General features: G+C 46.2%; 1 protein-coding gene across 3 annotated transcripts in view; it reads right to left on the bottom strand.

Annotated features, from left to right (window-relative positions):
* esr2a (estrogen receptor 2a) overlaps nt 1–24,419 on the bottom strand; it is an 85,742-nt gene that overhangs the window by 9,816 nt on the left and 51,507 nt on the right. For all 3 annotated transcript variants that reach the window (XM_083790905.1, XM_083790906.1, XM_083790907.1), the window contains 5 exons: nt 23,982–24,148; nt 16,179–16,295; nt 14,699–15,061; nt 11,036–11,174; nt 564–697 (listed from right to left, as the gene is read on the bottom strand). In XM_083790905.1, the coding sequence (XP_083647031.1) occupies nt 564–697; nt 11,036–11,174; nt 14,699–15,061; nt 16,179–16,295; nt 23,982–24,148 (920 nt within the window). The remainder of the gene's footprint in view (nt 1–563; nt 698–11,035; nt 11,175–14,698; nt 15,062–16,178; nt 16,296–23,981; nt 24,149–24,419) is intronic.

The following is a 24,419-nucleotide window of genomic DNA, read 5'->3' as shown; positions in this document are numbered from 1 at the left end:
TCCTACAACAACTTCTGTGAACAGACTTCACTGTAGTAGCTTTTCATAAATTATATTTGTACTTAGGCTGTTCTGCTGTCATGTAAGTTTATAGTTAGAGAAATTCAAAATCCAGCCGTCTGCTGTCCAGCCTCTCCCACCCCTCACTGGGGAAAATTCTGGGAGGAAAACAGAAACGGGGCGAGTCTTCTTGTATTCGACTAGACGCAACACCTCACAATAGTGGAGGCGATCCAAGTGAGCGGTAAACAACAGGTACTGCCTGTTACTCTGTGAGTGGACAGAGAGGCAGAGAGCCAAGCAATACGTCGTGTTCCCCATTAGGGCTCTCTCTCTCTCACTGGGAGTTATTTAGCTTGTCTCCTTGCCAACCCTCCCTAGTACCTACACTTAGAAAAAAAGAAGATAGGATTACACTCTGAAGCAACAATCGCTTGGCAACGCACATGCGCGCACGCACGCACACACACACACACACACGCACACACAGCGAAATAAAGTAATTAAGGGTAGTTACAAGTGCATGTGTTTGTACAGACACACACACACCAAAACCAACTCACTGGCATTCAGGAGGATCATGGCCTTGAGGCAGACGTACTCCTCCCTCTGCAGCTTGAGTTCTCTGACCCTGGAGGTGGCGGCGAGCAGCATATCAAAGATCTCAGCGAAGCCCTGGACACAGCTCCCCTCCTCTCTACAACGTCACAATACAGAGAATACAGAGAGCAGCATATCAAAGATCTCAGCGAAGCCCTGGACACAGCTCCCCTCCTCTCTATAACGTCACAATACAGAGAGCAGCATATCAAAGATCTGGACACAGCTCCCCTCCTCTCTATAACGTCACAATACAGAGAGCAGCATATCAAAGATCTGGACACAGCTCCCCTCCTCTCTACAACGTCACAATACAGAGAGCAGCATATCAAAGATCTGGACACAGCTCCCCTCCTCTCTACAACGTCACAATACAGAGAGCAGCATATCAAAGATCTGGACACAGCTCCCCTCCTCTCTACAACGTCACAATACAGAGAGCAGCATATCAAAGATCTGGACACAGCTCCCCTCCTCTCTACAACGTCACAATACAGAGAGCAGCATATCAAAGATCTGGACACAGCTCCCCTCCTCTCTATAACGTCACAATACAGAGAGCAGCATATCAAAGATCTGGACACAGCTCCCCTCCTCTCTACAACGTCACAATACAGAGAGCAGCATATCAAAGATCTGGACACAGCTCCCCTCCTCTCTATAACGTCACAATACAGAGAGCAGCATATCAAAGATCTCAGCGAAGCCCTGGACACAGCTCCCCTCCTCTCTATAACGTCACAATACAGAGAGCAGCATATCAAAGATCTCAGCGAAGCCCTGGACACAGCTCCCCTCCTCTCTATAAACGTCACAATACAGAGAGCAGCATATCAAAGATCTGGACACAGCTCCCCTCCTCTCTATAAACGTCACAATACAGAGAGCAGCATATCAAAGATCTGGACACAGCTCCCCTCCTCTCTATAACGTCACAATACAGAGAGCAGCATATCAAAGATCTGGACACAGCTCCCCTCCTCTCTATAAACGTCACAATACAGAGAGCAGCATATCAAAGATCTGGACACAGCTCCCCTCCTCTCTACAACGTCACAATACAGAGAGCAGCATATCAAAGATCTCAGCGAAGCCCTGGACACAGCTCCCCTCCTCTCTACAACATCACAATACAGAGAGCAGCATATCAAAGATCTCAGCGAAGCCCTGGACACAGCTCCCCTCCTCTCTATAAACGTCACAATACAGAGAGCAGCATATCAAAGATCTCAGCGAAGCCCTGGACACAGCTCCCCTCCTCTCTATAAACGTCACAATACAGAGAGCAGCATATCAAAGATCTCAGCGAAGCCCTGGACACAGCTCCCCTCCTCTATATAAACGTCACAATACAGAGAGCAGCATATCAAAGATCTCAGCGAAGCCCTGGACACAGCTCCCCTCCTCTCTACAACGTCACAATACAGAGAGCAGCATATCAAAGATCTCAGCGAAGCCCTGGACACAGCTCCCCTCCTCTATAAACGTCACAATACAGAGAGCAGCATATCAAAGATCTCAGCGAAGCCCTGGACACAGCTCCCCTCCTCTCTACAACGTCACAATACAGAGAGCAGCATATCAAAGATCTGCACACAGCTCCCCTCCTCTCTACAACGTCACAATACAGAGAGCAGCATATCAAAGATCTCAGCGAAGCCCTGGACACAGCTCCCCTCCTCTCTATAACGTCACAATACAGAGAGCAGCATATCAAAGATCTGGACACAGCTCCCCTCCTCTCTATAACGTCACAATACAGAGAGCAGCATATCAAAGATCTGGACACAGCTCCCCTCCTCTCTACAACGTCACAATACAGAGAGCAGCATATCAAAGATCTGGACACAGCTCCCCTCCTCTCTACAACGTCACAATACAGAGAATACAGAGAGCAGCATATCAAAGATCTGGACACAGCTCCCCTCCTCTCTATAAACGTCACAATACAGAGAGCAGCATATCAAAGATATCAGCGAAGCCCTGGACACAGCTCCCCTCCTCTCTACAACGTCACAATACAGAGAATACAGAGAGCAGCATATCAAAGATCTGGACACAGCTCCCCTCCTCTCTATAAACGTCACAATACAGAGAGCAGCATATCAAAGATCTGCACACAGCTCCCCTCCTCTCTACAACGTCACAATACAGAGAGCAGCATATCAAAGATCTGCACACAGCTCCCCTCCTCTCTATAACGTCACAATACAGAGAGCAGCATATCAAAGATCTGGACACAGCTCCCCTCCTCTCTACAACGTCACAATACAGAGAGCAGCATATCAAAGATCTGCACACAGCTCCCCTCCTCTCTACATAACAAATACAGAGAGCAGCATATCAAAGATCTGCACACAGCTCCCCTCCTCTCTACAACGTCACAATACAGAGAGCAGCATATCAAAGATCTGCACACAGCTCCCCTCCTCTCTACAACGTCACAATACAGAGAGCAGCATATCAAAGATCTGGACACAGCTCCCCTCCTCTCTATAAACGTCACAATACAGAGAGCAGCATATCAAAGATCTGGACACAGCTCCCCTCCTCTCTATAAACGTCACAATACAGAGAGCAGCATATCAAAGCCCTGGACACAGCTCCCCTCCTCTCTACAACGTCACAATACAGAGAGCAGCATATCAAAGATCTGGACACAGCTCCCCTCCTCTCTACAACGTCACAATACAGAGAGCAGCATATCAAAGATCTGGACACAGCTCCCCTCCTCTCTACAACGTCACAATACAGAGAGCAGCATATCAAAGATCTGGACACAGCTCCCCTCCTCTCTACAACGTCACAATACAGAGAGCAGCATATCAAAGATCTGCACACAGCTCCCCTCCTCTCTATAACGTCACAATACAGAGAGCAGCATATCAAAGATCTGCACACAGCTCCCCTCCTCTCTATAACGTCACAATACAGAGAGCAGCATATCAAAGATCTGCACACAGCTCCCCTCCTCTCTATAACGTCACAATACAGAGAGCAGCATATCAAAGATCTGGACACAGCTCCCCTCCTCTCTACAACGTCACAATACAGAGAGCAGCATATCAAAGATCTGGACACAGCTCCCCTCCTCTCTATAACGTCACAATACAGAGAGCAGCATATCAAAGATCTGGACACAGCTCCCCTCCTCTCTACAACGTCACAATACAGAGAGCAGCATATCAAAGATCTGCACACAGCTCCCCTCCTCTCTATAACGTCACAATACAGAGAGCAGCATATCAAAGATCTGGACACAGCTCCCCTCCTCTCTATAACATCACAATACAGAGAGCAGCATATCAAAGATCTGCACACAGCTCCCCTCCTCTCTACAACGTCACAATACAGAGAGCAGCATATCAAAGATCTGCACACAGCTCCCCTCCTCTCTACAATGTCACAATACAGAGAGCAGCATATCAAAGATCTGGACACAGCTCCCCTCCTCTCTACGTCACAATACAGAGAGCAGCATATCAAAGATCTGCACACAGCTCCCCTCCTCTCTACGTCACAATACAGAGAGCAGCATATCAAAGATCTGGACACAGCTCCCCTCCTCTCTATAACGTCACAATACAGAGAGCAGCATATCAAAGATCTGGACACAGCTCCCCTCCTCTCTATAACGTCACAATACAGAGAGCAGCATATCAAAGATCTGGACACAGCTCCCCTCCTCTCTACATAACAAATACAGAGAGCAGCATATCAAAGATCTGGACACAGCTCCCCTCCTCTCTATAACGTCACAATACAGAGAGCAGCATATCAAAGATCTGGACACAGCTCCCCTCCTCTCTACAACGTCACAATACAGAGAGCAGCATATCAAAGATCTGGACACAGCTCCCCTCCTCTCTATAACGTCACAATACAGAGAGCAGCATATCAAAGATCTGCACACAGCTCCCCTCCTCTCTACAACGTCACAATACAGAGAGCAGCATATCAAAGATCTGGACACAGCTCCCCTCCTCTCTACAACGTCACAATACAGAGAGCAGCATATCAAAGATCTGCACACAGCTCCCCTCCTCTCTATAACGTCACAATACAGAGAGCAGCATATCAAAGATCTGCACACAGCTCCCCTCCTCTCTACAACGTCACAATACAGAGAGCAGCATATCAAAGATCTGGACACAGCTCCCCTCCTCTCTATAACGTCACAATACAGAGAGCAGCATATCAAAGATCTGGACACAGCTCCCCTCCTCTCTAACGTCACAATACAGAGAGCAGCATATCAAAGATCTGGACACAGCTCCCCTCCTCTCTACAACGTCACAATACAGAGAGCAGCATATCAAAGATCTGGACACAGCTCCCCTCCTCTCTATAACGTCACAATACAGAGAGCAGCATATCAAAGATCTGCACACAGCTCCCCTCCTCTCTAACGTCACAATACAGAGAGCAGCATATCAAAGATCTGGACACAGCTCCCCTCCTCTCTATAACGTCACAATACAGAGAGCAGCATATCAAAGATCTGGACACAGCTCCCCTCCTCTCTACGTCACAATACAGAGAGCAGCATATCAAAGATCTGCACACAGCTCCCCTCCTCTCTATAAACGTCACAATACAGAGAGCAGCATATCAAAGATCTGGACACAGCTCCCTTCCTCTCTACAACGTCACAATACAGAGAGCAGCATATCAAAGATCTGGACACAGCTCCCCTCCTCTCTATAACGTCACAATACAGAGAGCAGCATATCAAAGATCTGCACACAGCTCCCCTCCTCTCTACAACGTCACAATACAGAGAGCAGCATATCAAAGATCTGGACACAGCTCCCCTCCTCTCTACAACGTCACAATACAGAGAGCAGCATATCAAAGATCTGCACACAGCTCCCCTCCTCTCTACAACGTCACAATACAGAGAGCAGCATATCAAAGATCTGCACACAGCTCCCCTCCTCTCTATAACGTCACAATACAGAGAGCAGCATATCAAAGATCTGGACACAGCTCCCCTCCTCTCTATAACGTCACAATACAGAGAGCAGCATATCAAAGATCTGCACACAGCTCCCCTCCTCTCTACAATGTCACAATACAGAGAGCAGCATATCAAAGATCTGGACACAGCTCCCCTCCTCTCTACAACATCACAATACAGAGAGCAGCATATCAAAGATCTGCACACAGCTCCCCTCCTCTCTACAACGTCACAATACAGAGAGCAGCATATCAAAGATCTGGACACAGCTCCCCTCCTCTCTATAACGTCACAATACAGAGAGCAGCATATCAAAGATCTGGACACAGCTCCCCTCCTCTCTATAACGTCACAATAAAGAGAGCAGCATATCAAAGATCTGCACACAGCTCCCCTCCTCTCTACAACGTCACAATACAGAGAGCAGCATATCAAAGATCTGGACACAGCTCCCCTCCTCTCTATAACGTCACAATACACCAAACCAACATATATACACCACTGGTTATTATCCGTGAGGGAACTTAGCTATAACGGCCTGGAGGGTGCTGGGCTAAAGTCGCTTCAATTAACCCCTTTTGGTGTTTTGTTTTTATTCAAAAGTTTTCTTCTTTTTTTTTTACACCAAATAATGAATAAATGAACACAAATCTAACATATGAATCCATGAAAACAAAAACAGAAGAAAGAAAGAAAAAACAAAACAAAAAAACATAACAAAAACGCACAGACACAAAAGTAAACAGAAAAACAGCTTGACATAACTACAATAGTACAGCATTTTTCAAGTTGAGTGTAAGACTAGGCAGGAAAAGAGCAGGAGACATGACTCACGATACACTTCAGATATATTAAAGCATTTTTACAGACACAACAACCACTACATGACACTTTTACAGACCCAGCAACCTCTACACGTACAGTACACCGAAACACCCAAATACAATCACAGAAGTCCATCCAAGTATGAAACTTTCCATTTTTAATTGTAACCTTGCAGTCATTTCTTCCATTATATAAACCTGCTCCTTTTGGTGTTTTAGTCATTCAACTTTAGCTATTGAAAAATAGCAGATCTACAAGCTACATAGCGCGGCACTAACTTGTAGGTCTGCTATTTTTGAAAAATCGTGAAAATGTGGCCCAAATCTTTGAATTTATATTCTTTCAGAGCGAATGTTTTTAACTCAAATCTTTGCGCCTGGAGGGTCCCTGGAACAACATATTTTCAGATGGGGGGTCGGCGGCCAAATTCTGATAATTCCTGGGGGTCTTTGACATGCAAAAAGGTTGAGAACCACTAACATAGAAACATGAGTTTTTGAAGAAAACTGTCAGGATTGAGAAGAGATTTGTAGAATCGTCCTCAGCGAGGAAACAGCAGGGCAAGCTGTCCTTCTCCCCCATGGAGATGAATGTTAGATGACGGGATTTATCCATAAGAATAAATGGATCATTTCAGTAGCAAGAGCATCAAAATGTCTTCTGAATCTAGTCAACCAGGCCTGCAGTAGGCTAAATGCACTGGACAAATTTGCATGACATTATTTAAATAAACTAGAAATACAAGGAAATGAGGGAGAAATCAACTTTTAACAACCATCCGACAGGAGTTTTAAGACTACGGTCATTAGGTTTACGTATTTGGTCTATTCCTCAAAACTAGATATATTTTTGTTATTTGAGTTTTTACTGTTTCCATAAAATAAAATAAACAGGCTCTTCTAATTAACATTTATATTTCAAGGTGTCCCTGTCATGTTTCTCTTTTGTTTCCTGGGCCCGGTGTCTAATGGCCCATTGGGTGTCAGTGACACCTCTTGCTTCGTGTGGAATGTGCTAATTTGTCCCCTATATTCAAAGTCTGATTTCCATTGATTGTTGGCTGTGTTTAGCATGTGCTGTGGAGTTTTGGTACAAAATCAAAACAACTTGTCTAATATTTTGGCATGTTTAAACCTCCAGGAAAATCTGTGTTGAGGTTCTTGATCCATTGTTTTTCATTAAAACGTCTTTGTCCTACTGTCCAGTTGGGATTGTGTTGAAGTCCAGATACTTTTAGAGCTTCAATGCTGTGAGTCATGTAATGTTAAAAAATCCTTGTAGTTGTCTTTTTTTTTTTTTTTTAAGATATTTTTTTTGCGGCTTACGCCTTTTTATTGATTTTTTAAGGGACAGATAGTAGGCTGACAGGAAACGGGAGAGAGATGGGGGGATGACATGCGGTAAAGGCCGTGTCGGGTCCGGGAGTCGAACCCGCGGCACACCGCGACTGGATCACCAGTCCGGTGCCCAGACCGTTACGCTACGGCCTGGGCCGTAGTTGTCTTTTTTTGCATTGTTAATATTGTATCTGTGTTAATCTGAGTTCCCAGAAGTTTTATTTTTCGCCACTAGGCGGGCGAGAAAGACTTCTGGGGAAAAAAGGACCGTATCCCTGTGAGGGAAGTACGTTGCGCTCAGAATCTGAGCGGACACTCCCCTTTCCGGTCTGAAGCACTGTGCATACCATGAAAATAGTCCGAAGGGAATCCAATTCCAAATTGAATTGTAGTAGGCCACCACCAAGGAGCAATTGTTTCCCTTCCGTCTTATTTAGATGTAGCGCCCACTCCATGTGGAACCCGCCCCTTTCTTTGTGGGATGAGATGTTGATCCATCATTTCTTGATCTTTCTGCTGTTCCTCCATCTTGAATGTGGTCTCGGTTGTTGTTGTTGTCGTCTATTGGTTGCCATGGCTGCAAGTTCCCACCTGATGTTGTGTGGGAGTTCTGATTGGTCCAGAGCGTACTGAATAACCTTTAGCTTACATAACATCTTAAGACAAGGACTCAAGTCTAAGATGAACAGCTCATCAGAGATAATGTTATTTTCTTTGAATCCTCCAAAGAGGATGATACGATCTCCCACAATGCAACAGCACATACCACGCATTGGACATGGTCCTTTCCCCTTGGGCTCAACCTTCTTCCAGGAGAAGGTCTCTGGACTGAATTTCCACACATCATTGAAGATCTCACCGTTGTAGCCACCAAATATGTACAGCTCTCCATTGTAGGTAAATGCTGAATGACTCCAGCGTCCTTCTAGTAGAAGTTGATCAGAAGGTGTGTTCAGCCATTCGTTGGTCTCTGTGTCAAACACTCTGATGGTGTTGCAGTCCACCTTGTACCCCGAGAGCCCGAATACAAACATCTTTGTCCTGACGATGGTGGCAGAGTGACACTCTGAAGCAGGAGGTGGAGTTCCCCTGGTGTTAAGTAAAGTCCAGACCATCGTGCTGGTGTCCAACTTGTACATGTCATTAGTCTGTTCCGTCAGCTTGATACGTCCTCCATGGATAAACATGACCTTCTCCAACACACAGGCTGAGTGGTTGCTCCTCTCATTTGGAACAATCCCAGAAACCCTGGGTTGGAACCATCTGTGGGAGTCAACATCGAATGCATAAAGCACATTGCAGTAAGGATGGCCTCCCCAGATGTAGACTGTATCTTCAACCAACACAGCTGTGTGGCCGTAGCGCGTGGATGGAACCTCAAGGTCACCGTCTCCTCTTCCAGGTTCCACTGGAGGTAACTTCTTCCAGCATAAAGACACTGTGTTGAAGACATGGACATCCATCTGTCCAGTGTTGTAGAAGGTTATACATCCATCAACATCACATAAGCCTCCAAATGAATACAGTTTGTTCCTCACTGCTACAGCAGCATGTTTGACTCGCTTTTGTCCTCCTGCTTTGGAAACGGTCCAAGACAACATCACTCTGTCTGTCTGTCTGTCTCGCTCTCTTCTCTCTCGACGTCTACAGTCATTTTCAACACGGTGCATCATCTTATATCTTCTGGTGTGACATCACACGAGACACAAACTGTTGCCATGCACGCCTTAACGATGTCAATTAGTGCAGCTGTTCATCATCTGCAACCTTTGAACTCTATTGCTATATTTATTACTTCATTGCGGCTACCTTGGGGTCTATGGATCTATGGATCTATGGGTCTTCCACACGCTACAGGGTTCCCTAACACTGAGCTGTGTTGTATTTTGAGGCTGTGTGTGTGAATGTGCTCAAGCTGACTGGCTGAGCACGGAATGTGATGTATGGTTAACAGTGCCGCTCACGTCACGCGGGTGTGATATTTTTCTCCATATCGCTGTGTGAGAGACAGTCCACTGAGCAACTCAAAGTGTGGCTGAATGACAAGCATTTTGCATTCTGGCTCTTTGAGGGGAGCTAGCGCCCCCTATGGCCAGCTTGGTGTGTTTGTGTGTTCTCAGGGGCAGCCTTAGGAATCTGGAGGCCCGTTTCAAGACCAAATATAAGGGCCCCCATAAACCTATGAGTCGTATTATTGCCATCACCTGGGTGCGTCAGTCGTGTAATTTTCTCGACGTTAAGCCGTGTATATATGTTCGACAACACAACCATGCAAAATAACATTTACAGCTACAGTATGAAGTGACGAAAGCTGGGTGGGTCAGTTGCTAAACTATTTGGATTGGACATTGGCATTTTTGAAGGGCTAATTGGAAAAGGGTAGAACACCAAAGTAGGCACTGAAACATCTTAATTTAGCCGACAGCATTTCAATCCTGTTGTGGATCTTCATAAGAACATGTGATAAAGCACACCAGTGATTATTATCTGTGCACACACCATACTGTGTGTGTGTGTGTGTGTGGTGTCCTTTCCAACTGTGATAAGTGGGGTCATAAGTTTAGGCTCAAATTCCAGAATTTCCAAACATTTTATTTGTTTACTCAATTTGTTTACTTCAATTACACAAATTGAAGACGTGTCCGTGCTACTAGTAAAGTAATACGTAGCCTTGGGAACCAACAGTTCCCGAGCCATGCAGGAGCCTGTCCCCTAATTACCTACACTACTGCTCAGAACACACCACTGCAAAGACAGTGGGGGAGGCATCTTCGTTGCACAGATTGTGCGAGTCGTCTGGCTAGACCAGGGGAGCCCAAAAGGTAGATCGCGATCAACCAGTAGATCACCTAACATGCCCCATTGCCCCTAAAGAATATTTATTTTAAATATAAAAACAAATCTTGGCATCTGCCACTTTGTTTGTTGACTTGTTTGATTGACTGACATAAAAAAGGTCCTGTCAGCTCAAACCCATATTGCAATACTTTGTGTTCAAGAGTGTTGCTGCGCACAAATGTCGGTAGATTACAAATGAAATACGAAAAAAAAAAATCCCTATTCCAAAGCCATTTTCAGCAATGGTATTATAATGTTTTCGGTGGGTAGTTCTTGTTGAGCTGGTCATTTCGAAAGTAGCTCTCAGGTCCAAAAAGTGTGGGCACCCCTGGGCTAGACCAAGTCAACCGCGGGCGCCTCCTTGCCTACGGCTTAATGCATCCAATAACAAGGGACTGTCTGGCAGGCAGACAAAGACCCATCTCGCTGCTTGTACCTGTATGACTAAAGTGACAAATAAAAGCCTGATTGTTACCTGTTCAGACTGAGGTCAGCGGAGAAGATGAGTTTCCCTGGATGCTCCACAGACCTCCACATCAGGCCGATCATCAGCACCTCCAGCCAGCAGCACTCCAACAAATGCACCTGGTCCACCAGACTGAGCTCCACAAACCCTGGAGGGGGGGGACAGAGACAGAGACAGAGGTCTTTATCACCTAAATCTGTGGTTCCATATATATATGTCTTTTACAAAGCTAAGAGAATGATAACATTGACCTGGAAGAGGCCAGACAAACCAAGTATTACACAGTGGTTCAGGGAATTGTCTTTTGTCAGGTGGCGGCGGGGAGTCACAGTCCCGCAGGATATGGAACGTGACTTGAAACGCAAAATCAGATTCTGAACCGCTTCCTGTGTAGTGGCTGCATCTCAAGGTTCAAGGTTATTTATTATTTGTCTCCCGAGGAAGACATTCGTCTTAGACAAAGGGCCCGCAATGCATGCACGCCTAGCTCTTATGTCCATGTCGCCGCAGTGCAGCGCCAAATACATCTTTCTTGCAGCAAAGACGGGGACGGGGGTGCTTACATCACATCACAATTGTCATTGGATCGTGCAGGCACAGACTGTACTTGCTGTTTTGACGATGATAACTCTAGAACGCAAGCTCCAAATGGAATCATTTTTATGTTGTTCCAGCCAGGGGTCAGGGACCCCCACCCCCCCACCAGAAGCACAGATTGAGTTAAAAACGTCCGCTGTGAAAGAATATATATTCAAAGGTTTGTAACCCGGCACTCGGTGCCGTGCTATGAGCTTGTAGATGTGCTAGTTTACAATAAAGGTTAAAACACCAAAAAGTGCCAGCTGCAGTTGTAAGAAGAAGGTCAGCATCAAAGCTGAGTCTGCCATTTGCTTAAAACCTTCAGCGCCCCCTGCACTGACCTGAACCGCAAAGCATTGCAAAGGGTTGTGCGGTCAGCCGAACGCATCAGCAGATGCTCTCCCCCTTTCATCCAAGCCCCGTACGATGAACGACCATCAGCAGATGCTCTCCCCCTTTCATCCAAGCCCCGTACGATGAACGACGTGTCAGCGGAGCTCGAGGAGTAATGAAGGACCCAATCCATCCCAACCGCAGTCTGTCTGAGATCGCATGGGAAGCGCTTTCCCAGTCTCAAAGCCACTGGAAATAGTTAAAGCTAAAAGTTTTACGATCTGCCGCCGACATGTCTTAGTTTTCACCACAAGTGGTAATATGGGTGATCAGAAATCACTATTTACATCTGAACTCACCACAAGTGGTAATATGGGTGATCAGAAATCACTATTTACATCTGAACTCACCACAAGTGGTAATATGGGTGATCAGAAATCACTATTTACATCTGAACTCACCACAAGTGGTAATATGGGTGATCAGAAATCACTGTTTACATCTGAACTCACCACAAGTGGTAATATGGGTGATCAGAAATCACTGTTTACATCTGAACTCACCACAAGTGGTAATATGGGTGATCAGAAATCACTGTTTACATCTGAACTCACCACAAGTGGTAATATGGGTGATCAGAAATCACTGTTTACATCTGAACTCACCACAAGTGGTAATATGGGTGATCAGAAATCACTATTTACATCTGAACTCACCACAAGTGGTAATATGGGTGATCAGAAATCACTATTTACATCTGAACGTCGGGCGGATTGGACTAAAACAACAACTTTGGAGAATTTCTCTGAGAAAACGAGCAGCAAAGAAACGACAATGAGTGGATCCTTATGGGACGGGCGCGCATTGATCCTCACGATGGGAAGAACGTATAGGCGCCGTCCAGCAGCCTGGGGGCCTGTCTAGCAGCCTGGGGGCCTGTCTAGCAGCCTGGGGGCGCCGTCTAACAGCCTGGGGGCCTGTCTAGAAGCCTGGGGGCCTGTCTAACAGCCTGGGGGCCTGTCTAGCAGCCTGGGGGCGCCGTCTAGCAGCCTGGGGGCCTGTCTAACAGCCTGGGGGCCTGTCTAACAGCCTGGGGGCCTGTCTAGCAGCCTGGGGGCGCCGTCCAGCAGCCTGGGGGCGCTCTCTAGCAGCCTGGGGGCGCTCTCTAGCAGCCTGGGGGCGCTCTCTAGCAGCCTGGGGGCGCCGTCCAGCAGCCTGGGGGCGCTCTCTAGCAGCCTGGGGGCGCCGTCCAGCAGCCTGGGGGCGCTCTCTAGCAGCCTGGGGGCGCCGTCCAGCAGCCTGGGGGCGCTCTCTAGCAGTCTTGGGCAGCACGGAAGGTTAGTGTTGAGCTTCGGCTGCTTTGTAATCGATATAAACCTTACAACCCGCCATCCGACGGGGTATGGCGACCTTTGGGGTTAAATCTTAACCCGTCATCTGACGGGTTTCCGAAGCATTTTGGCGTCATGGGTATTAATAAAGCAGGGACAGTGTTTTCTCAACCAATTTTCACATCACTGATTATGTGAGAATATTCAAAACGGTAAAAACGAAAAATAGCAGATCTACAAGCTCATAGTGGGGCCGCGCTACAAGCTTGTAGATTGCCATGTTTGAAAAATCGTGAAAATGTGGCACAAATCTTATACGAATATATATTCTTTCTGATCTAAAGTTTTTAACTGAAATATTTGCTAAAACGACCGGATTAAGGTTGGTGAGGGGTGCGTTAAAACGACCGGATTAAGGTTGGTGAGGGGTGCGTTAGAACGACCGGATTAAGGTTGGTGAGGGGTGCGTTAGAACGACCGGATTAAGGTTGGTGAGGGGTGCGTTAAAACGACCGGATTAAGGTTGGTGAGGGGTGCGTTAAAATGACCGGATTAAGGTTGGTGAGGGGTGCGTTAAAATGACCGGATTAAGGTTGGTGAGGGGTGCGTTAAAACGACCGGATTAAGGTTGGTGAGGGGTGAGTTAAAACGACCGGATTAAAGTTGGTGAGGGGTGAGTTAAAACGACCGGATTAAGGTTGGTGAGGGGTGCGTTAAAACGACCGGATTAAGGTTGGTGAGGGGTGAGTTAAAACGACCCGATTAAGGTTGGTGAGGGGTGCGTTAAAACGACCGGATTAAGGTTGGTGAGGGGTGAGTTAAAACGACCGGATTAAGGTTGGTGAGGGGTGCGTTAAAACGACCGGATTAAGGTTGGTGAGGGGTGAGTTAAAACGACCGGATTAAGGTTGGTGAGGGGTGAGTTAAAACGACCGGATTAAGGTTGGTGAGGGGTGCGTTAAGGGTTGGGAGAGGGTTAAGGTTAGGTTTAGGTGTGCTGCCCCGTGGGAGGTTAGGGTTAGGGTGAGGGTTTGAGGTTGTAGGACAAAAAAGGTTGAGCACCACAGACATAGAAACAGGTTTTTCAGAAAACTATCAGGATTTAGAAGCCTTTTCTTTTTTTAAGAATCGGCCTCAGGCCTAAATGGGTTAAGTAAGTAAAATGGTGCCAGCCCTGCACACAACCGTACTGTAATGTGTACCTGGGATCTTCTTGGCCCAGCTGATCATGTACAGTATGTAATGTGTACTGTACCTGGGATCTTCTTGGCCCAGCTGATCATGTACAGTATGTACAGTAATGTGTACTGTACCTGGGATCTTCTTGGCCCAGCTGATCATGTACAGTATGTACAGTAATGTGTACTGTACCTGGGATCTTCTTGGCCCAGCTGATCATGTACAGTATGTACAGTAATGTGTACTGTACCTGGGATCTTCTTGGCCCAGCTGATCATGTGGACCAGCTCCTTGTCGGCCAGGTTGGTGAGTGACATCATCACGTGGGCCTCCGTCAGCGGCCTCCTCATGTCCCTCATGAGGAGGATCTCCGGCGGCTCCGCCTCCATGATGCGTCCAATCAGCTGCTCCGACGTGAGCTGAGCGGGGGGGCGGGGTTCGTTTGGTTGCCCGGCGGCGTCCACCGCCGCCGCCCGGTGGCGTCCAGTGGCGTCCACCGCCACGGCACTGAGTACCTCCGTCTTTGGTCCGTTAGCGCCGCCCCCCTCCGTTGAGTAACGCGTGACTCGCCTCATCTGGGTGTTCCTGCAGTTCCCCCGATCTCTACGCATCCCTAAACCAACGGAAGACAACAGTTTAGGCTTTAGGGGAACAGAGGGCACATTATTAGAAACATTGTTTTTTTTTAACCCATTTAGACCCGAGATCAGATTCTAAAAATGTCTTCTACATCCTGACAGTTTTCTGAAAAAGCTATGTTTCTATGTCAGTCGTTCTTCGATTTAAAGAAAATAGCAGACCTACAAGCTCGTAGCGCGCCACTCGGTGGCGCGCTATGAGCTTGTAGATCTGCTATTTTTAAATAGCTAAAGCATAACGTAATGCTAACACCAAAAGGTGTATGTAACATACTATACCCTCAAGGGGCCCTATTTTGCACGTCTTAAGACAATTTGTGCCCAAGACGTCCAACAGACGTCCTAGGAATTATTGCCCAGGACGTCTGTGGACGTCTTGGCTTGGCTTTTTTCTTTTCTTTAAAAATGTCATAAAGTGGGTCTAAATCCTGGTCACTAAAGTGCCTCCCCCTGGCCAGCCGGGGCGCCTGATGGAGGGGAAAGGAACTGGTTGGAATAACGTGTTCCTTCCACGCGCTACGTCCAACCAGGGAAACCCCCCCCCTGTCAGGTGTAAAGGAGCAACTTGGACACTCAGGCATGCTCTCCCCTTGTCCCCCATATATGGGGACTAGGTTGGTGGAGGGTGTGTAGAGCCCAGGATCACATTAGATAATTGACACAGGGGTGAAAAATGGGTTACAAAATCGTGGGATAAAATTTTAAAAAAATAAAGTGGGTCTAAAAGTGGGCACCCCACGTCGCATTGAAAGAATGAAAGGGCACATAATGTGTTAAGACGGGGGTTCTCAACGTTTTTGGCTGGGGACCCCCGGAAGTTCTTTGGCCATGAACGGAAGATTACTAGATTTTTGATATACAGGTTTAATGTTTGTTTTTAGTTCAATGTTTGTTTTAAAAACGCCATTGACAATGAAGGGAAAATGTACGTCATATTGTCTCTTTATTGTCAATGGCATTTAATGTACATCACCTAATGAGTTAGACTTATATTAGCGCCCCTCACTTCACACGGGTGTGATTTTTCTGCTGTGCCTAGTTGGAACAGGAGAGGGCAAAACAACACATATATTCACACAGAGAGTTACGAACCACACTTGGTCATGCCAGTTTCGTAACATTTGCGAAGGCGGCAGGCCTGGCAGCTCTTGCGTCGATTCTTGTCTATAGTGCACTGGTTTGTTGCTGGGCAGATGTAGTCGTTGTGACCTTAAGAAATAAGAGACAAGGAGAGGTGAGAGGAGGGTGAAAAGGAAGGAATGAGCTACAGCATGAGGTAGGACCACATTGGGCACAGAATTCAAGTCAAATGGTAAATGGTGCATTTATCCAAAGCGCTTTACATAAGATTGTGCACTACATTTATGCCCATTCACACAACGATGGCAGAGGAAACCATGCAAGGAACCAACCTGCACATCGGGAGCAATTAGGGTTTCAGAGTCTTACTCAAGGACACTTCGACACCAACTCTGGGGGAGCCCGGGGGTTTGAACCGAGAACCTCACGGTTTTTCCCATCCGGCCGTTCTATTGGCCACTCTAGCCGTGAGCCACTCCCGTCCAAGTCAAGTCAAATATATAATTTATCTATAAATGCACCACATCTCTGTACGTCTGTAAAATGCACAAAAGGCAAGAACCGTTCCCCCCCCCTCCAAATTTGACACACGCGTTCCGCGCCCCTGCAGGGAGTGCAGTGCCCGGTGTTGAGTCGGTCGGACCCACGGTTGTCCAGAACCGCCACAAAAGGCCTCTGCCCCGGGCTCTGGACTGGGCCCCCTGCCCAGACTCCATATATGGAGCTGGCCTGTTCCGACATAACAACACTCCATATTTGGGCATGCCTGACACAGAACTCCATTATGAATAAAGGGACAGAGAGACGGATACAGAAATCTCCATATATGAGCATTAAAAGGGACATAGACAGATGGGTGGAACGGGTATCCTGACACGGGCATAGACGGGTGGGGGCATAGATCTCCAACTTCCATCGTTAGCGACAGTGGGCTGTATTTTGCGTGTCTTAAGTACCAGGTCTTTATTGCTTAACTTAAGACCTGGAGACCAATGCCATTTGGCTATTCTGAGTGGCCAAAGAGCATTGACCACGCCTCCAGGTCTTAAGTTAAGTAATAAGACCTGGTACTTAACCCATTCTGAACGGGCACCCATTTTGGTGTTGGCATCATGTTATGCTTTAGCTATTGAAAAATAGCAGATCTACAAGCTCATATCGCGCCACCGAGTGGCGCGATACGAGCTTGTAGGTCTGCTATTTTTGAAAAATCGAAGAACGACTGGCATTTTTAGAATCTGATCTCAGGTCAGAATGGGTTCATCAGATGCAGTGTTTGTCCAGCGGAAACCTCGTGTGAATCTGATCTCAGGTCAGAATGGGTTAAGACACGCAAAATACAGCCCTCTGTGTTTTACTGTAGTACAGTAAACAACAGGACACACAGCTCAACGTCAGACCTAATCAGGACCTCCGACCTGCATATGAGGCACAAGCCAAGAAGAAAGCCACATCAGGACGATTCAAATACTGGCCTTGAAGAACTTTAAATGGAGAGGCAGATCTAACAGGGAGGGGGAAATGCACATGCAGCCTGGAAGAGGAAATTAGATCAAGAGGGAGAGCTCGGAGGAGGAAGAGCAGAGAGACGTTTAGGGGGTGTGGGGGAATCATGGGAAAGCCCATCATAGGACCTCAGAGGCTCAGACGAATGAAGCATTTACGACCAGACCCAAAAAGATAAATTATTGATCAGGGAGTGAAAAAGCAGCGCGCGGTTGAATTTGGGACAAATCATATAAACACTGGTGCAGATGGTGGAACGTTCCGGTCAATGATTAACCCCTTTAGGCCTAACATCGACATTTAAAAAAAAATAAGTATTCGGAAAGAATACATATTAAAAGATTTGTGCCGCATTTTCGCGATTTTTGAAAAATATCAGACCTACGAGCTCATAGCGCGCCACTCGGTGGCGCGCTATGAGCTTGTAGATCTGATATTTTTCAATAGCTAAAGTATAACATAATGCTTAGTTTAAAACACCAAAAGGGATTCCCGCCCAGAATGGGTTAAAAAAAAAAACCCTGTGGGAACGCTGTATTCCTCAAACAGCAACTTTTCAAAGGAAATTCCCGGCGTTAACTTTTTATATCCAATCTTCCAAATTTGTATTTTGTACAGCAGCTTTAAAGGGAACGTTCACACTGAGCACTACAACGATAACTATCTGCCAACTAACTCTGCCATCCATGTGATTTTTAAAACTATATTTTTCATAGTTAGTTCTCAGTCTGAATGGCCCTTAAGGGGGGAAGATAACCATAATAAGATCAGTAAAACCCGGTCACTTAATAGGCATATTTCTGGTTTATCAATGATAGCATTGCATATTAATACATAAAATCAATGTTAGCATATTATATTCTAATATTATACCTTCCAACACTCATGAATATAGCAGGAGATGAGACTCTTGAATTGTAATTTCTCCTGAAATAATCCTAAATGGTGGACAGCTCAACCCAGACTCTGTGGTAAAAGTGAGCATGCTCATGGGTGTACAGTATATATACAATACATGATTGTATATAAAATAAAATAAAACTATTTAAGGTCTTTCATATAGAAATATGAATGTAATACTTTTAAGGACCCACAGACACCCTGTAAAAAAGGAGCACCAGCTATTATGTGGCGAGGACTGCATTAGGGTTAAATAGACCGATGTGTAATGCAGTGCGTTTTAGGGCATTTTTACTAGTTGACTAGTTGCTTAATGCCCTAGTGCAGGGGTGCCCAAAAGTTAGATCGTGATCTACTAGTAGATCACAAAGCCAGTGCAGGTAGACCACATGACCCTAAAAAATATATATTTTAATATATCAAAAAAGGTATCTGCCACTTTAATTAAGGTGACTTGTTTGACATCAAAAGGGCAAGTCAGCTCAAACCCAATTTGAGAAATGGAATAATATTTTTTATTTGCTGGTTAGATCTTGTTGAGCTGCTCATTTTGAAAGTAGCTCTCAAGTCAAACATGTGTGGGCACCATAGTCTGTAAAAAATATGGACAAAGCGTTCTCCGGGTCTAACATGAACGTAAAATGAAGCCTGTCAGTCCTTGTATTGTAAAGCCCACCACACACCGGCTGCGTCCCCTGCGCGTCGCCGCGCGGCGGACACAGCCGCCTCCATTATTTTCAATTAACCTATCGCACACCGGCTGCGTCCGACGCGCGGTCACGCCTCGCCTGCTGTTCTATTTTCCAGGCGTTGCCGCGCGGCCTCCACCCGGCTATCCGTGGGCGTGGCAATGGAATATAGTCAACAAAACTCCCCAGCCGCGTGGTAGCGCGCCGCGTCCTGTTGGTGTTGCCGTGCGGCTATGGCGCGCGGCAATACTGTGCCGCGGCGGTCGCAGACGGTGTGTGTCGGGCTTAAGTCGCCATCTTTCTAGATCCGTTTTTGCCCAGCTGGCCATTGGCTGGCCCAGACAACGAGGCGGGACTTCCCCCCTTCTTCTCCGTTGGTTTTTATTTTGACTCGAGTGGGAGGGGAATCCCGATCATAGACTGTAACGGTAGCCACGCCCCTCAGAACATACGCGACTTTATGGTCATTTTTTAAATTAATGGGACCATAATTTTCCAAAAAGAATATTATGATATAAATATTATTTATTAGAAATGAGACTTTAAACTAGTGACTGGAAGAAGAAAGTATTCATGACCATGTTTATTAAGGTAATACAGTCTAGGTAAAGTTGGGCCCAAATACATGGACTATGGCTATGGGTTTTTCTGGGTCCAATGACAGCGCCACAACAGGCCCTTATATGAACTTTCAGGAAATCCCGATTTCCTCAGTGGCTTCACAAAATATCTGTCTGACTGCCCCCCTGGTGGGCACCCCTGCCCTAGTGTGTTTGTGTCGCTGATTAAAATATTTTATTGGATATTTTATGCTTAAAGCTGATTAAAATATTTTATTGCATATGTTATGGTTAAAGCCCATATCTGTGCTTCACCAGCTATTACATACCAAGTTCAACCCAGCATATCGTTTGGTTATCTGGGCCATCCCTAACAGCAGTGGTTATCAACTCAACTCGCTACAGTAAACCAACCCGGGTTTTTCCCAATGTAGCAAAAAACAGATTTTGCAGCATATGACCGATCATAATAATGGACAATTATTCTAGCCGAGTGGCATGGTATAAATGGGGTACAAAATGTTAAGAGAAATATGAACAATTAAAACGAGAATACAGGCTAAAAGCAATACAGTTACAGCTGCCAAATGCAGGAAGGAGAGCTGGCAAAATAACATCGCTGACTGCATGAATTGAATGCAAGTTAAAAGGCTTAAAAATAATATAATTAAAAAAGAGATAGCCTCTACCAGGCCGAATAGTTACCGTATATAGAGGATCCTAATGATATATAATGCACAATTGAGGGTCACTTGATTCCCAGATTGAATGAAAGCATAGCTTTCTGCATTTTCGTGTTGTCACTGCAAGTAGTGGGCTGCTGCGTGCGCACGTGTGTGCGTGCGCACGTGCGTGCATGCGTGCGTGCATGCGTGCGTGCGCACGTGCCTGTGTGTAAGAGAGAAAGTCTCTGTGTGTCGGTCTCTGGCTCTCAGAAACGACCCTGTAGGCCGTTATTCATTCATTTATCTCTGCCCAAGCAAAGCACAATGAAATGTTTTTTTTATTACTATTACAGCTGGATAAGCCTTCACTTAACTCCCTCCTTACCGAGCTTCAAGTGAATCCAAGAGTACCGCTCTTAGCAGGAGATGCTTTTAGATGCGCTGCTTCGACCATAACATAACCAGTTAAAGATGCACCCCGGTAAGTAGAGAACATAACCATAAAAACGCACCATTAAACCCCAATTTAAAACCACAAACCACATGTCCTGCTTTGTAGGACTGGTCTGGCCTTTAACTGACTGTCTTTGTTGTTTTTAAAACCATGCCCAGTCTCCCACACACGTCAGCAGTTGAGCTGTCACAATTATGACATTTTAGTAAACAATCTACTGTATGAACCGGGGGCGGTAGTGGCTCATGGCCGAACCGTAAGGTTTCCAGGTCGATCCTGGGCTCCCCCAGAGTTTCATTTATAAAGCCATTCTGGGTGATCTGCCGTCTTACATTTCCTCCAAAATGGTGTCAACCTCAGGTCAAATGCTTGGCTGCGGTGTGTAGTACCAGCATTCAAATCCGAGGGGGGTAAAAAATGTCTGGCCTTCTTTGGCCCTTAGTCGTGGAACGACCTACAGTCCAGACTAAAATTGGCTTTGAAAGTTCCCTTGAGACGTTTCAAAAGGTTCATCTTAGATGTACAGTCCAACACCTGCACATGAGTGGATATGTACTAGCCTGTATATTTATTATTTCGGCTTATATTTTGCCGTGCTACTAAAAGATTAGGACTTGATTTGTTGTATTTATTTCATAGGTACTTTGAGGCGTATTATGGATGTTTAATTTGCTGTTCCAAAATGTTACATTAAGATAGGTAGTATTTGCCTCCCCCTGGCCAGCCGAGACGCCTGATGGAGGGGAAAGGAACTGGTTGGAATAACGTGCTCCTTCCACGCGCGGTTACGTCCAACCAGGGAAACTCCCCCCTGTCAGGTGTAAAGGAGCAACTTGGACACTCAAGCATGAAGGAAGCATAAGTTAAGTCCGTTGCTCTCCCTAGGTTGGCGGAGGGTGTGTAGAGCCCAGGATCACATCACAGGATGATTGACACAGGGGTGAAAAATGGGTTACAAAATCGTGGGACAAAAAAAAAGAAAAAAAAAAAGATAGGTAGTATTGAAGTGTAATTTTATTTCTGCCTCTTGGCCAGTTCCCACTTGTAAAAGAGACGCAGTATCAATGTGTTTTTACTGGTTAAACCCCAACCCTTAAATAAAATAAACTAGCGTCGAAGTGTCCTTGAGCAAGACACCTAATTGCTCCCGATGAGCAGGTGGGTGCTTTGCATTGTTTCCTCTGCTGTCAGTGTGTGAATGCGTGTGTGATAATGGGTAAATGTAATGCACAATCATTGTAAAGTGCCTTGGATAAAGGCACTATAGAGCGTCGCAGTCCCGCCCCCTTTCATGACGACGAGAGACCCGGAAAATAATCCCCCGTTCATTTTCCTCAGACTTTTCAAAACATATTTATTTAAAGACGTTTACGCCGCGGACGAAGCCAACTCGAGTTGTGACAAAACATGACCATAAACACAATGTTTTGGGCCAATCAAATAATTAAAAAGAAGGAGAAAAAAAGGCGGGTTACAACACTTTTTGTTTTTCTTCTTACTAATTATTTGATTGTCATGATTTTTCACAACTCGAGTTGGCTTTGTCCGCGGCGTAAACGTCTTTAAATAAATACGGGGGAATTATTTTCCGGGTCTCTCGTCGTCATTTAAGGGGGCTATAATAATAATGATCATTAATTGTGACAGGCCTAACAGTACTACAGTACAAACAGGGTTGTCTCACCTTGGATGCTCCTCTTAACAGATTCTATACATAGGACGTCTGAGAACGTCATAAGGATCCCGAAATATTAGTACTATTGACGTGTGAGGACGTCCTAGCGACGTCCCAGCGACGCGGGGCGAGATAAGAATATTCAGAATTTTTCCTATTTTTTTTTTTGGCATTTCTCTTTTCGCTTGCCGTATGCTAACGCTCAGTGCAACTATTAGCTTGTCATTGACTCCCATGTTAGCGCGGCGGAAAGAATGACTCGTATCTCCTAATCCAGGGCGCTCTCCGTGGTGATGAATGGATCGATATGCTGGCGCTTCATTTCTGCTCCTCATCCGTCTCTCCCGCAAAATATGAACGCTTTTTGGAGCGTAAAACAATATATTAAGATGATCGGGGATGTGAGGTCCCTTAGTAAAGTCAACCTTTTTAGGCAAGTGTTTCCTGTTTCATGGCTTTCAAAGTAAAAGCGTTCAGACAACTCTGGCACTCTATAGCCTTTATTTTGAAGGCACTTCCTGTACTAAATGTGTTAAAGAAGGCCTTGCATCCCTCACAGGACCAGCCTCACCTTGGATGCTCCTCTTAAAGAAGGCCTTGCATCCCTCACAGGACCAGCCTCACCTTGGATGCTCCTCTTAAAGAAGGCCTTGCATCCCTCACAGGACCAGCCTCACCTTGGATGCTCCTCTTAAAGAAGGCCTTGCATCCCTCACAGGACCAGCCTCACCTTGGATGCTCCTCTTAAAGAAGGCCTTGCATCCCTCACAGGACCAGACTCACCTTGGATGCTCCTCTTAAAGAAGGCCTTGCATCCCTCACAGGACCAGCCTCACCTTGGATGCTCCTCTTAAAGAAGGCCTTGCATCCCTCACAGGACCAGCCTCACCTTGGATGCTCCTCTTAAAGAAGGCCTTGCATCCCTCACAGGACCAGCCTCACCTTGGATGCTCCTCTTAAAGAAGGCCTGGCATCCCTCACAGGACCAGCCTCACCTTGGATGCTCCTCTTAAAGAAGGCCTTGCATCCCTCACAGGACCAGCCTCACCTTGGATGCTCCTCTTAAAGAAGGCCTTGCATCCCTCACAGGAGCAGACTCACCTTGGATGCTCCTCTTAAAGAAGGCCTTGCATCCCTCACAGGACCAGCCTCACCTTGGATGCTCCTCTTAAAGAAGGCCTTGCATCCCTCACAGGACCAGCCTCACCTTGGATGCTCCTCTTAAAGAAGGCCTTGCATCCCTCACAGGACCAGCCTCACCTTGGATGCTCCTCTTAAAGAAGGCCTTGCATCCCTCACAGGACCAGCCTCACCTTGGATGCTCCTCTTAAAGAAGGCCTTGCATCCCTCACAGGACCAGCCTCACCTTGGATGCTCCTCTTAAAGAAGGCCTTGCATCCCTCACAGGACCAGACGCCGTAGTGGTACCCTGACGCGTAGTCGTGGCACACGGCGCAGAAATGGAGGTCGGCCTTGCCCCCCGATGACGCCACGGTCTCCTCGCTGTCCTGCGACCGCTTCCTCGCCATCTTACTATACAGAGTCAAATGCTCAGTGTTACATTTAACCCATTCTGACCTGGGAACGATTCTGCAAATGTCTTCTAAATCCTGACTGTTTTCTTGGAAAAAGCAGTTTTTCTATGTCAGTCGTTCTCAAAGACTTTCATGTCACTTTTCACGATTCTTCAAAAATAGCAGACCTACAAGCTCGTAGCGCGCCACTCGGTGGCGCGCTATGAGCTTGTAGATCTGCTATTTTTCAATAGCAAAAGCATAACATAATGCTAACACCAAAAGGGGTT

Source organism: Protomyctophum parallelum, assembly GCF_964188405.1.
Source record: "Protomyctophum parallelum genome assembly, chromosome: 19".
Taxonomy (NCBI): Eukaryota; Metazoa; Chordata; class Actinopteri; order Myctophiformes; family Myctophidae; genus Protomyctophum; species Protomyctophum parallelum.
This window is presented reverse-complemented; position numbering and strand designations above follow the sequence as displayed.